The 16,357-nt window shown below is 36.2% G+C and overlaps 1 protein-coding gene across 1 annotated transcript in view; it reads right to left on the reverse strand.

The window, feature by feature from the left end:
• RIT2 (Ras like without CAAX 2) overlaps positions 1–16,357 on the reverse strand; it is a gene marked incomplete at both ends in the record, with an annotated part of 351,386 nt that overhangs the window by 269,613 nt on the left and 65,416 nt on the right. Inside the window, one exon of the mRNA XM_080919840.1 lies at positions 12,291–12,347. Within this exon, the coding sequence (XP_080775966.1) occupies positions 12,291–12,347 (57 nt within the window). The remainder of the gene's footprint in view (positions 1–12,290; positions 12,348–16,357) is intronic.

Below are 16,357 nucleotides of genomic sequence, written 5' to 3' on the forward strand. Positions count from 1 at the left end.
CAGGACTAGTGGCCTGCACGCAGATTGCTGGGCACCCAGAGTGGCCGCAGTAGCACTCTCACTCCTGAGCCCACAGGTGATTCCACACTTGCCCTCCACTGACTATCTAGAGAGAGATCACTCGGAACTCTCCGAGCGCAGGCAGCTCGCTGCTGCCTGGGAATGAACTGCTCAGGACAAAAGCCAGAGCTGGCCTAATGCCATCGGACCTCACCAGGAGAAATCTCTCTCCACAGCCCACAGGCCCACAGACATACATGAGAGACAAGCTCTAGTCAGAGCCAACACTATCACCGAACATCACCTATAACAAGGTGACAAGAGACAAACATAAGAATCTAAGAAAGAGAAACAAAGACAACCTGGCAACATTAGAACCCACAGCAAATAGTGGCTATCCAAACTCACCAGAAAAACAAGATTTAAAATTAGACATCATGATGATAATGGAAATCCTAGAGAAGCACATAAATAACACACTTAAAGATGTACAGGAATCCAGGAGAACACAGGTCCTTAAAGAGGAAACACAAAAACCACAAAAATCACTTCAAGAGCAACAGGAAAGCACAAACAGGTGAAGGAATTGGAAACAGAAATAGAACAATGAAAAAAAATCACAAAGGAGAATACCCTTAAGTTGGAAAACCTAGAAAAGACATGGGAATCATAGATGCAAGCATCACCAACAGAATACAAGAGATGGAAGGAAGAATTTCAGGGGTAGAAGATAACATCAAAAACATTGACATAACAGTCAGAGAAAATGCAAAAATCAAAAAGCTTCTAACCCAAAACATCCAAGAAATCCAGGACACAATGAGACCAAACCTAAAGATAATGGGTGTAGAAGAGAGTAAAGACTCCCAACTAAAATGCCCAGTAAATATCGTCAAAAGAATCATAGAAAATTTCCCTAATCTAATGAAAGAGATGACTACGAACATACAAGATGCCTTCAGAACACCAAATAGATTGAACCAGAAAAGCAATTCTTCCTGACACAAAAGAGTCAAAATAACAAGTGTTGAAAAAAACAAAAACAAAAACAAAAAAAGACTACTAAAAGCAGTAAGGGAAAAAAAAAAAAAACAGGTAACAAAGAAAAGCAGACCAATCAGAATTAAACTTCTCAACAGAGACTATGAAAGCTAGAAGATCCTGGAAAGACATCATACAGACCATAAGAAAATAAAAATTTCCAGCCCAGGATACTATATCCATCAAAACTCTCAATTACCATAGATGAAGTAACCCAGATATTCCAGAACAAAAGCAATTTTACATGATATATGCCCACAACTTCAGCCTTACAAAGAATAATAAGTGGAAAACTCCACCATAAAGAGTGAAACTTCACCCTAGGAAAAGCAAGAGATTAATCCTCTTACAACAAACCCCAAAGAAGAAAAGCACACAAACATAATTCTACTTCTAAAACAAAAATAGCAGGAAACAGCAATCACTATTCCTTAATATCTCTTAACATCAGTGGACTCAATTCCACAATAAAAACACATAGATCATCAGATTGGGTATGTAAACAGGATTCAGCATTTTGCTGCATGCAAGAAACTCATCTCAGCAACAAAGACAGGCACTATCTAAGAGTAAAAGGTTGGGGGAAAAAAACTTTCCAAGCAAATGGTCCCAAGAATCAAGCTGAGGTAGATATCTTAATATCTAATAAATAGCTTTTAAACTAAAAAGTAATCAAAAAGGTAAGAAAGGACACTTTTTACTCATCACAGGAAAAAAATTATTAAGATAAACTCTCAATCCTTAACATCTATGGTCCAAAAAAGGGCACCCACATTCATAAAAAAAAAAAAACCCTACTAAAGCTAAAAGCATATGCTATATCACACACAATAATAGTGCAAGACTTCAACACTCCACTCTCATCAATTGACAAATTATGGAAGCAGAAACTGAACAGAGACACAGGGAAACTAACAGAAGTCATGAACCAAATGGATTTTAACAGACGTCTATAAAATATTTCATCTTAAAACAGAATAATACTTTGGCCAAAATTGACCATATAGTCAGTCACAAAACAGGACTCAGCAGATACAAGAATACTGAAATAATCCCATGCATACTACCAGATTATCATGGACTAAATTTGGTCTTCAAAAACAACAAAAAGCCCACATACACATGGAAGGTGAACAATACTCAGCTTAGATAGCTTGGTCAAAGACTAAATAAAGAAAGAAATCAAAAACATTTTAGAATTTAATTAAAATGAAGGCACAACATATCCAAACTTATGGAACACAATTAAAGCAGTTCTAAGAGAAAAACTCATAGCTCAGAGTGTCTCCAAAAAGAGACTGGAGAGAGCATGCACTAACAGCTTGACAACACACCTGAAAGCTCTAAAATAAAAAGAAGCAGATACACCCAAGAGGAGTAGACAGCAGGAAATAATCAAACTCAGAGCTGAAATCAACCAAATAGAAACAAAAAGAACTATACAGAGAATCAATAATACCAAGAGCTGGTTCTTTGAGAAAATTAACAAGATTTATAAACCCTTAGCAAGACTAACTAGAGGGCACAGAGAGAGTATCCAAATTAACAAAATCAGAAATGAAAGGGGAGAAATAACAACAAAAACTGAAGAAATTCAAGAAGTCATCATATCCTAATACAAAAGCCTATACTCAACAAAACTGAAAAATCTAGAGGAAACAGACAATTTTCTAGACACATACCAGGTACCAAAGTTAAATCAGGATTAGATAAACCATCTAAACAGTCCCATAACACCTAAAGAAATAGAAGCAGTCATCAAAAGCCTCCCAAACAATAAAAGCCCAGAACTAGATGGGTTCAGTACAGAATTCTATCAGGTTTTCATAGAAGACCTCGTAACAATACCCTCCAAACTATTCCACAAAATGGAAACAGGAGGAATACTACCTAACTTATTCTTAGAAGCCACAATTAAATTCATTCCTAAACTACACAAAGACCCTACAAAGAAAGAAAACTTTAGACCAATTTCTCTCATGAACATTGATGCAAAAATGCTCAATAAAATTCTTGCAAACTGAATCCAAGAACACATCAAAACAATTATTCACCATAATCAAGTAGGCTTCATCCCAGGGATGCAAGGATAGTTCAATATATGGAAATCTATCTTGTAATTCACTATATAAACAAAAACAAACAAACAAAAACAATATGACCATCTTATTAGATGCTGAGAAAGCATTTGACAAAATTCAACACCCTTTCATGTTAAAAGTCTTGGGGAAAAAAAGGAATTCAAGTCCCATGCCTAAACATAGTAAAATCAATATGTAGTAAACCGGTAGCCAACATCAAACTAAATAGTGAGAAGCTTGAAGAAAGCCCACTAAAATCAGGGACTACACAAGGCTACCCACTCTCTCCCTACCTATTCCATATAGTACTGGAATACTAGCCAGAGCAATCAGACATCAAAAAGTGGTCAAAGGGATACAAATTGGAAAGGAAGAAGTCAAAATATCACTATTTACAGATGATATAATAGTATACATAAGTGACTCCAAAAATTCCACCAGAGAACTTTTACAGCTGATAAGCAACTTCAGCAAATTGGCTGGATATAAAATTAATTCAAACAAATCAGTTTTCTTTCTCTACTCAAAGGATAAATAGGCTGAGAAGGAAATTAGAGAGTTGACAGCCTTCACAGTAGTCATGAAAAATATGAAATACCTTGGTGTGACCCTAACCAAGGAAGTGAAGGACCTGTATGACAAGAACTTCAAGTCTCTGAAGAAGGAAATTAAAGAAGATCTTATTTGATGTAAAGATTTGTCATGCTCATAGATTGGAAGGATCAACACTGTAAAAATGGCCACCTTGCCTAAAGCAATCTATAGATTCAATGCAATTCCCCTCAAAATTCCAACTAAATTTTTCATTGAGCTAGAAAGAGCAATTTGCAAATTCATTTGAAATAATAAAAAACCCAGGATAGCAAAAATTACTTTCAACAATGAAAATGTCATGTCTTTTCTTGTATGGAACTTGACTCGGTCTTCACATGATTCAACAAATTACCTACATCATTTTGTTTGTCCTCTAGAAAAATATTTCTAGATGAATTATTATTTTTGAGTAATAAGAACAAGTTATTTAAAAATTATAACCATTCTCTAACATATAAAAATATTTGTTTATATAGAGTTTGTTTTTGATAGTGTTTCAAAAAACAGTTTTCAAAAAAACACATTTTTGTTTTGGAAAGTTTTGCTTTTATTTCTAAGGAAAATGTGTTTAGCTTTATTTTACACACATGGAAGCAAAGTCTCATGTTGAATCGATGGATATTAGAAAATGACATGTCTCATTTGGAGACTGTTACATGTTCTATTTATGTAGGATATACCCAAAATTATAAAAATATTTTAAATTTTTGGTATAATTTCTCTTTTTAAAATTTCAGCTCACAAAATCTAAGTGCTTGCATGTCAACAACATTACATTTTAAAAATATCTATGTCCATTTGTGTGAGAATGCATATTGACAACTGCCTTTAACCAATGAATATCATTGTTTAATATATTACATTAGTACATTAACAATTGACATACTACATTAACATAGTACATTAACAAGTGACATACTCTGACTAAATGCTTCTAAATGTCTACCTCTGTAGCTGTTTTTTCATATTGTACACTTATATGCACAGCTTTATTGTGAAATATCAGAATATTTTCTCTTTATTTAACTTGAAAAAAACTAATGTAGTACCTAAAATTACAATATTAAATTAACTTTAATTCAAATCCTCCACAGTTGTTTATGGAGACTGTTCTCAGATATCTCTACCTTTAGAAGTATTAAGGTCTCTATATTTGTGATCAAACAAAAGAGATTAGGAAGGAAGCCTACTAATTCCAGAGCATAAAATTCGCCCAAATAACCTGAATTTCTGATCTACTAATGCTTTATAATATGATAGGTACATAAAATTCTACATATATTTCTAAATACAATATTCTACCCTTTACATTTGACAATGAGAGGATGAGTTCAAGAGGAGGCAAGTGTACAGCCAGCGAGAGCTAGTCAAACATGCTTAGTGGCCAGGCCCCTTTACTTCCCGATCATTCAGCTAATTTGTAGGTCATAAGGACACTTTTTTTTATTCCAGCTTCATGTAGCTGGCTGATTAAGAGCCAATAGAATAATAACCGTACACTTTAAAAGAAATTACTAAAATAACAGGCAAAATATAATTATGAGTCACTTGACTTTAGAACAAATGTTTCCTAACTATGATCATTGAATACACAAATGAATGGCTATAGGTCCACAGGCTTCCTTCAGTTTCTCTCTGGTTGGGAGATAACAGAATAGTGCATGTCTGCTCAGGTGTGTAGACTGACCACAGTAATTTTAACTAGAGAACATAGTTGTCATCAAAGAAAACTACCTAGGGATTTCAGTGACTACGTTACCACAGACTAATCTGAAGGAATCCTTTATTCTCAGACTGATCTAAATCCTGGCCTTTGAGGACGTGAAGGAGATTGTAGAGAACTCTTCTAAGGATTTATGCAATCTGGAAGGATGTATCACATATCCACAGCCTGGCTTTATTAAGCTTTCAGTTCTATTAGTTTCCTTTAACTGATTCAATATCTCCCAGGCATCTTTCATGTTCCATGAGATCACTATCATACAGTTGATAGTCTCCTCACATCCACGTTTATCAGAGACTCACACAGCAAGTAGAAGCAGAAATTTTAATTTCTTCTTCAGTCATAGTTAGGCTCTTGGGAAAATGTATGGTAATCTTAAATAATTCAAGCTGAAATGGTAGAAATAAAAAGCAATGAAATGAGATTCTGATTACTTTTCATCTATAAGGGATGGATGTTTTGGACTTGTCCAAAAAGCACAAGGCATAAGCGTCTTTTCCCTAACAGCTTTTATCTAACTGAATTCTATTGAGAAAGCCATGTCCACTTCACCTTGAATAGCATGTGAAGCAATTGCTTCTTTATCATCTCTCGGAACCGTCAAGAGAGATAGCAGCATCACCTCCTTCTTTCAGATGAGAACAGTCAGAGATATGTACCAACAAGATTGAAGTGGATGGGGCAGTAAATACTTTTGCCATTTACTCACCCAAAATCTTGGCCCATTTTCTGTGAACCAGAAACTGATCTGAACCTATGCATCTTTAGTTATAAATTCATTCAGACGTTGTGTTGCATTTAGGCAAATACAAAGTAAGGCAGATATTATAAGAAACAAATATTACATATTATAAGAAAATATTGCATATTATAAGAAACAAATTGCAATAAGTTAGGCACAAGAAGACAAATACACACTTGTAAAACATATAAAATTTATATATAAATATATACATGTATATTTACACACACACACACACACATCTCTGAGAAGCAGATGAATATTTTCAAAAGTTATGATGATGGCTACTGTAAGCATAATTGAAATGAAACATTTAAACCTTGAATCAAATATTTGAAGAGATAATGAGGCCAGCTCTAAACAATGAAGTGTTTTCCCCAAAAGGTGATCAAATGCAAGTATGTCAAGATGAGCAAGCACCTGGCACACCTCAGGAGCAGTGAGGCCAGTGAGGGTAAAATCAAATGACTATGGTTCAACAACAGAGCATTAAATCATATGGTCAAGGCATGCTGTCCTTGAAGCCCTTTTCCTTATTTATTTTTCAGTTGGTGGATGGAAACCAAGGTCTTAAAAATACTAGGCAGGTTGCTTGTCGTTGAGCTGTATACAAGCACTTATCAAATCATAGGCTTGTTATTTTGTCATTATGGGCTTCAAAGACTTGGCCAATATGTCAATTCCTACAAGTATAAAGAAAAATTAGTAGAAGCGTTTGGCCAGTAACATAATTCTTTAGAACATTAAATAGGAAATCCCTGTTGAAGGGTAGATTAAAAAAACGTGGAAATTCAAACAGAAATATGAGATGAAAAGACACGGCTAAGTTAGAGACACAGATAAAGATGTTGTAGGAAAAAGGAGAGCCTGACATCTGGCAGACCAAGTGGTCATGATCCCCAAATCACGAAATCCAAGTGTAGTCAACCATGTCGATTGTTAATGGTAGTTTATACAGAGATGGAGAGGAAGTGGGCATTGGGTGAGAACTGACACAGTCAAAGCCTTCTTCTCTAACAATCTGTATCCATGCTTTGATCTAAATGTGGAACCAGTGCTTGCTTGGTAAACATTAAGGAAGTTAGTCAGAGTTACAGAAACACACATTAGAAAGGGGGTCAGGAAAAAGGCTACCAGGTGTACTTAAACTGAAAGAAATCCAAATTTACTGGAGCTTGGTAAACAAGTAAGTGGTTCTATGTAGATAGAATCACATCTCCAACCTACTGGGTGACATGAGAATTACCTTTCCCCTACTTCTGCTCAGACATGGAGGAGTCACTGCTTAACATAATCCTTCAAGTTGTATTTCTAAAGCTTGGTCTCCTTTAAGGGCACTCACTCATTCTTCATAATAATAATCTTCTCCTCTCTCCAACCCTCATAATCATGTCTTCAGTAGTGCTTTCTAGAACACAGCTGTTTCACTCTTTAGAATAATTAGATACATTAATCTCTGCTAGTGTGTAAGTGATTCTACATTGCTTGGGGCGCTACCTCCCCCCCTGATCCTTTATATTTTAACAGAGATTGTCTAGTGACACAAAGAAGTGAATCTATTAGTGCCCATGTTAGATGCTAAGGAGGACATTTTAGTGTGATGCAAACCATATTATTTCTCCACTTTGCACACTAATATTCTACAAATGTCCTGTTTCTATCCTCAAAGCTCTTTGTTACTTAAATAAGCTCCATATTTAAAGAAGCATGCTAAGTAATTTAGGAAGAATATTCAATATGTGGTAGTTTATTATGTTTCTGTAGAGCTTGTTACCGTCCTCTGTTATTGCTCAGATAAACACGAATCTTTTGAGTGAGCCTATTATGTGGTATTCCTAATGTATAAGGGGATTTAAGGTCTAAAACACCAAAGCAATTACGAGAATGGGCATTTCTTGAAAAGAAAATATAAATATAGTCAGAAAGCTGGTATTGTGAATTTCTGTTCTGCAAAAACTAAATCAATACTGCAGCAGTTGGAATAACTATGCCATGAGTGATTCTGGTTTATTCAAGTTATTTTCCTTCCACAGGAAAAAGGGAATTGAATAGGTCCTTAAGGCCAACTTAACTAAATTGTGTCCGGCATTAAGATAATGAGCTCAAGTCATTGTAATGCAAGGAGAAAAAAATTAGACAACTGGATTCCAGATGAAAAGACACAATCAGCTCTTAGAGGCAAATAAAAGAAATAAAGTAAGGAAACTTAATTTTAAAAAATCCTTGTCTATTTCTCTATGTTGCTGACTCCTGAAACTTGTAAAATACCTGGAAAATACTTTATGAAGAAATTGATTTGAATCAAATAAAATCAAGAGGATAAAGATAGTCACAATAATAATAATAATATTTGCATAATGTTCTTAATATTTCAAGGAAATTTTTTCATGCCTGTAACTAACCATGAAAAGTTGTCTACCTCAATCAATATGTTAATATAAGGAGATCAATTCTACTTTAATATTACAAAAGTAGCAAGAAAATAACTTGATGTTACACAATCAGCATTTGCAGCATTTTTTAATTCTATTTTTCTATTCAATCAATACCAAAGCCATTGCGGTGACATTGGTCAGTAAGAGCTCCTGTTCAGTTCTCTAAGGAAGCTCTGCTGATCACTGAATGACCATAAATGAAAGCCAGTTCAGTCTTTAAATGTTCAGATTTTTGTCTTTTAATAAAATATACTTCTACCCTGAGGTACTGTGGTAGACTAAGCTGTCCTTACTCAGTACACCATGATTTCTAGTTAATTAGCACATTTTATATTCTCATATGTTTTTCATCTTCCCCAGCCTTTCTGGAGCACTGAAAAGGCACCAATTGTTTGAGATCCATATACAGCGTGTTTAATATTACACCTGCATGTAATAGCAGAAGAGAGGTAATCACCGATTGATACATTATTCACTCAAAATTAAAACATGTTGCAGGTGCAAGAAACACAAGTTCCTTAGATTCCATCTGTTACTTAATAGACTACCAAAGGAAAGGTAGTTGAGACTTTTAGTTTGCAGATTTGTTAATCTTTCAAGTCAAAAGCTGGAGATCCGGATGTTTTCTGTCTTTAACTTAGTAACAGTAATCATGAACAAAACCAATTCAAAATCTATGAAACTGCCAATAAATAATGATGTGGACTGAAATGTCTAGTCTACACGTAAAAGTTTGACATGTATATTTTTTTGGCTTTAAGGGAATTATCCTTTATTTCAAGAAAAGAAAAAAAAAAGATAGCTATGGTTTTATTTTTATATTCTAGTCTAATTGTGTGCAATAAGACCCTTTAAACATTAAGTCATGATGAATCTAAAAGAACATATTCTAGCAAACAATTCTAGATTATTTTCTCACAAACCTCTAATAATTCCAGACTTCCTTGAAAAGTCTCTTGAAAGACTTCTGAATTCTAAAGTGGATGCCAGGAGATCCAGGTCAACCTAGTTGATAGCAAGCAGAACTTGGAGGAGTGGTTACTGTTTTTCATCCTTTCTAAGTCCTTCCTGCGGACCATCTTGCCGCTTCCCTATAGCACTGACTAAGTTCAAAGAAATAAATGTTTCCAAACTTTCTTCTAATTGCTCTTCCTGAATTTAAAATACCTGAAGATTTGGACTATGGTATTCAGATTTTGATTTATGAAGGCTAAAATGATTATATTGTAGAGTAAAAATGCAAGTTTTACTCAATAGTATGCATGCAATGCTGACATCTAAAGATTTATATTATATGGCAGGTTCAATTGTTGACATGAAGGTTTAAACAACTGGATATTAATATGGATGTTACTTCTTACTATCTCTATAATAATTACTCATGGGAAAATCAAGCTATATTTAGCATGATGTCAAATGCTTAGAGATGTTCCATTTCAACTTCAGTCTAGGCATATTCTGTTCTATTGTTGCTAATGTGACTTTTGCATGAATCTCTTTTCAATGAAAAAATAGAGCCAACTTTAAATATTCATACCATAGATATCTTCTATAGATTTGAGAAGTGGAACAATCGCTGGCTACTGACACTGAATGTATTACTAGCAGATATGAAACAGAATTCTTCTTTTGAAACTAACATTGACAATACCAATATTCTTAAGTTTTGTTTTATAAAGAGTCTAAAAATTTCAACTTGTTTATCTCAAAGAAAGATTATACAAAGTAGAAGGTGAGGGTAAGGAAAATCAAAGAACTAATTCTATTATTTCAGACAACAATATATGCAGAAATCTCAGTTGATGTGATGGCAAATAAATCTAGATAAGTACCGAAAATATTCCTTCCCTATTTCAGTTATGAGATAAGTATTCATGATGGGTCTTGATCTTCTCTAATTTGTAGAATATTCAAGCCATGCTAACATGAATTTTCCCTAGAGATGTCATTAAGTCATCAGGCAGAGAAGAGCTAAACAGCGAAACAGACACGAAGTAAATTGTCTGAGCCATTTACCCTGTACCATCGGGATAACAATGGAAAATTGTTAACCAGTATCCCATTACAGAAGCCAAGAAACAGGATGATGAAGATGATGTGAGGGTCAAATTGAAAGCAGTAAACTACTGTTTCCATTCTCAACCCTCTTTCAACACTATGTTTATTTCTATATAAAGGTATCATTTCAGCTATAGCACTGTATGTCCAGGTAGTCTAATCTCAAGAAATGGATGTCTCACAGTCTATTTGCAAGAGTCATCGCCATACATGTTGCTTTTATTCTTTATTAAGGAGGCACTGATAGTTTATTTACATCTATTACATCGTTCCAGCAATTACCCATGAAGGCCAGTTTGTGTAATACCAGTATATACAAACCACAGAAATGAAAAAGAATGAAAAGCCAAGTGTGCTTGTGATATTTAGTGTATAGTATGTAGGATGTAGTATATAATATATGCTACATAGTACGTGTTACATTTTATGTGTTATGTAATATTACTGAGTTTCCAGCAATGTGCAAGATTCAGAACTTTTAGCACAAGCTTCCCTTGTCTATAATTCAGTGGACAGCATTCCAAAATTAAAACGTTTTAAAATTTGGTTGAGAGAATAATCAATCATTGAGGTGGATCACTTCTAAAACTGTACAATGTGATTACTTTCAGAAACAAAATTTGGTTCCTTTGGGAATCTACTCTAGTTAACAGTATTTCAATTTACTATACTTAAATCTTATTCATTCAGTTAACCTAATGAGGAGGTCTTAAGGAATTACAAGATTTGGAAAGCTAATCTATTGAGGCCTGGAAAGATTGTTCTGCAGATAAGAGCACAAACTGGCCTTGCAGAGAACCTGCGTTCACTCTCTGGGACCCGCCTATGGCTGAGTCCCCCAGCCAGACATAAGGCGCCCTGCAGGTCTGGGCCTCATTTTCTGGGAAGTAAAGCTCCATGTGATCTTAAGCTTAATGCATTTCTAGCCAAAGAATATTATAATGAACCCTGCTCAAGAGTTTCTGGCTCTCCCAAAAGCAGTTTTCTGAATGAGTAAAACAATTTTAAAGGCACCTTTGTTCTGTTCAAACAATAGTAGCTTGTTCCTCAGGGCAGCATGTCTCTGCAGATAATGTTGTGGGAGAAACTGGGCTGGAGGAGTTCGGTATGCTGAATTTGGACACAAATCATAGTTCGCCTCATGGCGTCTAAGTTTCCTCATCTACAAATGAAGACGTTAAGTGAAACTATGCCTTTACTTAAATGCTTTCCCCAAATGTATCATTGAGCAAAGTAACTAATCTTACAATTGAATTTAGAAACCGAAAATGTGATCAGTATACAGTAATCACATCAGTTATAATACCCAGAGCAAAGGTTTTTAATTCATCTTTTTTCTAATGGAAAATAACCATTAGTGAATACAGAATTCAGCATAATGGATTCCAACCATCATTTACCAGAAGAACTTGAATAAAGTATGGAATATGAAAGTGCAGTATGAGAAGGAAGGACCAATACTCTCTCATGACTCAGACATTTATGCACATATATTCATGTGTATTTATATGCCAGGAGATAAAAATCAATCAAACTTTTGTTCTTTAACATTATCAATAGTGCTTCAAACCACTTATTTTAGTGTATCTAGAGGAGAAAAGCAGCTTTTAACTTACCGATTGTGGGGTCATGATAGTCCGGGAACTGGTGGCTTATAAACTGCATTGTGACTGCTAAAGAAAAAAAAAGAAAAAAACAATCAGCTCTGACCTTTAAATTATTCGTCAGCATAGCTCAGCACTGTAACTCTTTCTAATGAGTAATCCTCTTGTATGAGTGCCTACATACGTGCACAGCGTTAGCTACCACATGATAACAATAGTAATAGCAAGGAGTTATGGAAAACAGAAGGTCTACACTACATATGTGTAGTAAATATGTTCCCAGCTTGAGTGTGTTCCAATCCCTGGTAGAAGATCAAAACCCAGGAATAGGGCCTCTCAGTTAGCTCCGGTTAGTTGGTGGCTGTCAAGAAGTGTCTGGAATCTTTTTGGCCCAGAGCTTTATGATGCCAGCTGAATCTATGTCTCTGTCACCAGCGGAGAGGTCAGAAGTCCGGCTTCAAATGGAACAACTAATAATAACATAGGAAATTTGTCATCTCAACTTGAAGGATTCAGTACATCTAAAACTGAAGTGAAATGCCCTCGGCCTGTCTCAGTGGAAGTAAAGGAAAGCACAGCTCCTTGCTGAAGTGAGTAACTGCCTAACGTTTGTATTATGACAAATCTGTTATGGTTATTTAAGCCAAAACATTCAGAATACCCATGATATCACTCACAGACCACATGACATTTAACAAGAAGGAAGGCCCAAGTGTGGATGCTTCAGTCCCACTTAGAAGGAACAAAATAATCACGGGAGATAGAAGGATGGAATGACCTGGGTGGGAGAAAAGAGAAGGAGGAAAAGGATGCAGGATCAAGTATGGGGGTGGAGACAGGACAGCAGCCCAGAGAGCCAGGAGAATGAAAAGAAATATGCGGCAGGATGGGGTAGGGGGCAGGAGGAACCTCTAGAAAGTCTCAGACACCAAGGATGTGAGTGATTCCCAGGATCCAATGGAGATGACCTTGGCCAAAATGTCCTACAGCAGGGAGATCGAACCTGAAGAGAACAACTCCAGTAGATAGACATGGCCCTCAGTTGAGGGATCGGACCACCCACCCATCTCAAATTTTTGAGCCACAACTTTTTCTGTCTAAAGGAAATGCAGGGACAAAAATGGAGCAGAGACTGAAGGAAAGGCCATCCAGAGACTGTCCCAGTTTGGGATTGATTCCTCATGCAGGCACTGAACCCTGACACTACTGTTGATGCCATGTTGTCCTTGCAGACAGGAGCCTGGCATAGCTGTCCTCTAAGAGGCTCTACCAGCACCTGACTGAGACACATGCAGATACTTACAAGCAATGACTGGACTGAGCTCAGGAACACTTATGGAAGAGTTAGGGGAAAGACTGAAGGAGCTGAAGGGGATTGCAGCCCCATAGGAAGAACACAGGTATCAACTAACTGAACCTCTCAGGGGTCCCAGAGACTAAGCCCCCAAACAAAAAGTATACATGAGGTGGTCCATGGCCCTGCTACATATGAAGCCTTGTCTGGCTTCAGTGGGAGGGAAAGCACTTGGTCCTGTGGAAGCTTGATGCCCCAGAGAAGGGGTAGGAGGTGCTAGGGTGGTGAGGTAGGAGTTGGTGGGTGATCACCCTCTTAAAGGCAAATGGGAGGATAGATGGGGTGGGGAGCTTGCAGCGGGGGACTGGAAAGGGGGAAATTTGAAATCTAAACAAATAAAATAATTTTTAAAATGCTGAAATTGCCTTTAGATCCCTCAGACAAATAATGTAAATATTCTATTTCTCTAAAACACATTTCCAATGGGCCCAGATTCATATGCAAACTGCTTTGAGCAACTTACTACATGGCTAAAGACCATGGCTTGGAATACACCAGCAGCCTGTAGGGTTTTCATAGGCCTTTTATCTCTCAGTCTGTGTGTCTTGTGCTCAAAGCTCCTGAGATACTCCCTTTGAGTTAACCTTTACACCACGCTCAAGAATAGTATCATTGCCACAATGCACAATCTCCAGAAACACTGAGCCAGGCTTAGCTTAACCCTCTTCTCATCTAAACCTCAACTTTTGTACTTCAGTGCTGTATTTTTTAACAACTCAGTTTAGCAAGAGTTGTGTTGATTCTGTTTAGAGAGACTCTGCCATCATTTACATCTGGCAAGCATGTGAATGTGAAAGTTCCTTACAGGACCGGGTAACAAATTGTTTATCCCCAGCCAATAGCACTGACTTGTGAAGTTGTGAAAATGTGTTAACCTAGCTGGATGAAATGAATGGCAGGAGGTGTGGCTTTCAGTGAGATTTGTCTTTAGTCTGTTCCTAGCTCTATGCCTCCCAATGACCTCTGGAGAAGAAACACCTCTGCCAGCGTGTTGCTAACACCGTGATGTTCCTCCTGACCCTGTGGGGCCAGGTAAGCATAAAATAAATGATCTGAAACTGTGAACAAATCTCTCTGTGTGTGTCTCTCTCTTTCTCTGTCTCTCTCTCTCTGTCTGTCTCTGTCTCTCTGTCTGTTTGTCTTTCTCTCTCTCTCTCACCCCCCCCCCACACACATGCCTCAGGAGCTGTCTATCTTCTTCATTCCATGTCTCAGGAGACCTGATCACCTTGCCTTCTCTCTGAAAAAATCCACCAAATCTGCTTAGGTTGAGTCCCACCTGGTCCTGCTCAACATTTCCTCCACAGGCTTCCACCTCCATCCACTGGCTGTAATTCCCTGCAGTCTTGGCTGCATTTGGAACTTAGTTCAGCTCCATACCTACACTGTTTTCTTCTATGTAATAGATCCTTAATAGAATAGAATGCTTGCTTTTGTGCCTACTTTCTAAATCTAGGTTCTCTTTAACAATACTAATAATATTATCTCTTCAAAAATCACACTAATTGATCTATAAATCTAACATTTTGATCTAAAAATCTACCAGTATATAATATTCCTAGAAGCTTTCTGGACTATCAGAAAACATTTACATAATTACGTTAATTACTATATATTTGGGAAGAGTTTGGAGGCTAAAAATTATTTGAGCACATCTCAGTGAAAACGTACCATTACTTTAAAAACTAATTGGAATATTTAAGTATTAAACATATAAATCACCGAATTAATATCAAAAATAGTCTGTCAGAGTCAACTATTATAGCTGTTTGTGAGAACATAGAGAATATATATTTAGATGCTTGAATACTTGCTTTAATGGAAGCCTGCTGTTTATTGGATAATTGAAAAAGCCCTTCAATTATCAAATGCTTTGGCCTGCCGCTGAGACAAAATCAAGGAAAATAAAGCCAGCTTTTGTTATTTCCAAAACTTCAGAAGCATAAAACTTTAGCAGAATAACATCTAAAAGTTCCTTTAGTATCTTCAAAATTAGCATCTAATGGAATATTTAATAGCCATTTTAGAGAAATAATAAGCAAAAAAATCATGAAAAATAATTTTAACTATTCATGTTCAACATACACACACATGTGGTTCATTTCAAGTTAGCAATTAAAAGAAACTTTGGGTTTCTACAAATGAAAAAGATAGTTATGAAAGGCTCCCCTTTGCTAAAATAAGAAAAATACATTTAGGAACAAAATTTTCATTTCAGGACATGAATACATAGTAGACTTACAGAACTTCTATCTAATTATTCCTGTTTATCCAGAGATAACATGCTCATACGAAGCCATTGGAAGTTAATACTGGGCCCTGATGAATTCCACAGGTAGCAACTCTTAGACTTCTGCCTATCCAGACAATCTCCCCCATCTATTGTCTCTTTCTCCTATTAACCTTCCCACATACAGTGTTGATGTTACAAGGACATGTAGGACATAGTAGGAATGAGTGCTCTGGAAAATCCCAGCCTTTTGATCAGAATCTAGAACGACTATGAAAAATGAGTCTTAAGTACAGCTGGAATCTCAACTCAGGCTGTGGTTTAGAAATTAGGTTTTCACATACTTACCTTACTGTTTGTTTGTGAAGAGGAGTTGCTCCTTTAGAGAGCAATGTTTAATTATTTTAACCCTGGGCATGAACAATGCATCAAACTGGAAGCTTACCAGTTGTATTCAATCATAGAAAACAAAGAAAAGACTAGAACCTAAAAACT

The sequence above is a fragment of the Micromys minutus genome (genome assembly GCF_963924665.1).
Source record: "Micromys minutus genome assembly, chromosome: 8".
In the NCBI taxonomy this organism is placed as follows: domain Eukaryota; kingdom Metazoa; phylum Chordata; class Mammalia; order Rodentia; family Muridae; genus Micromys; species Micromys minutus.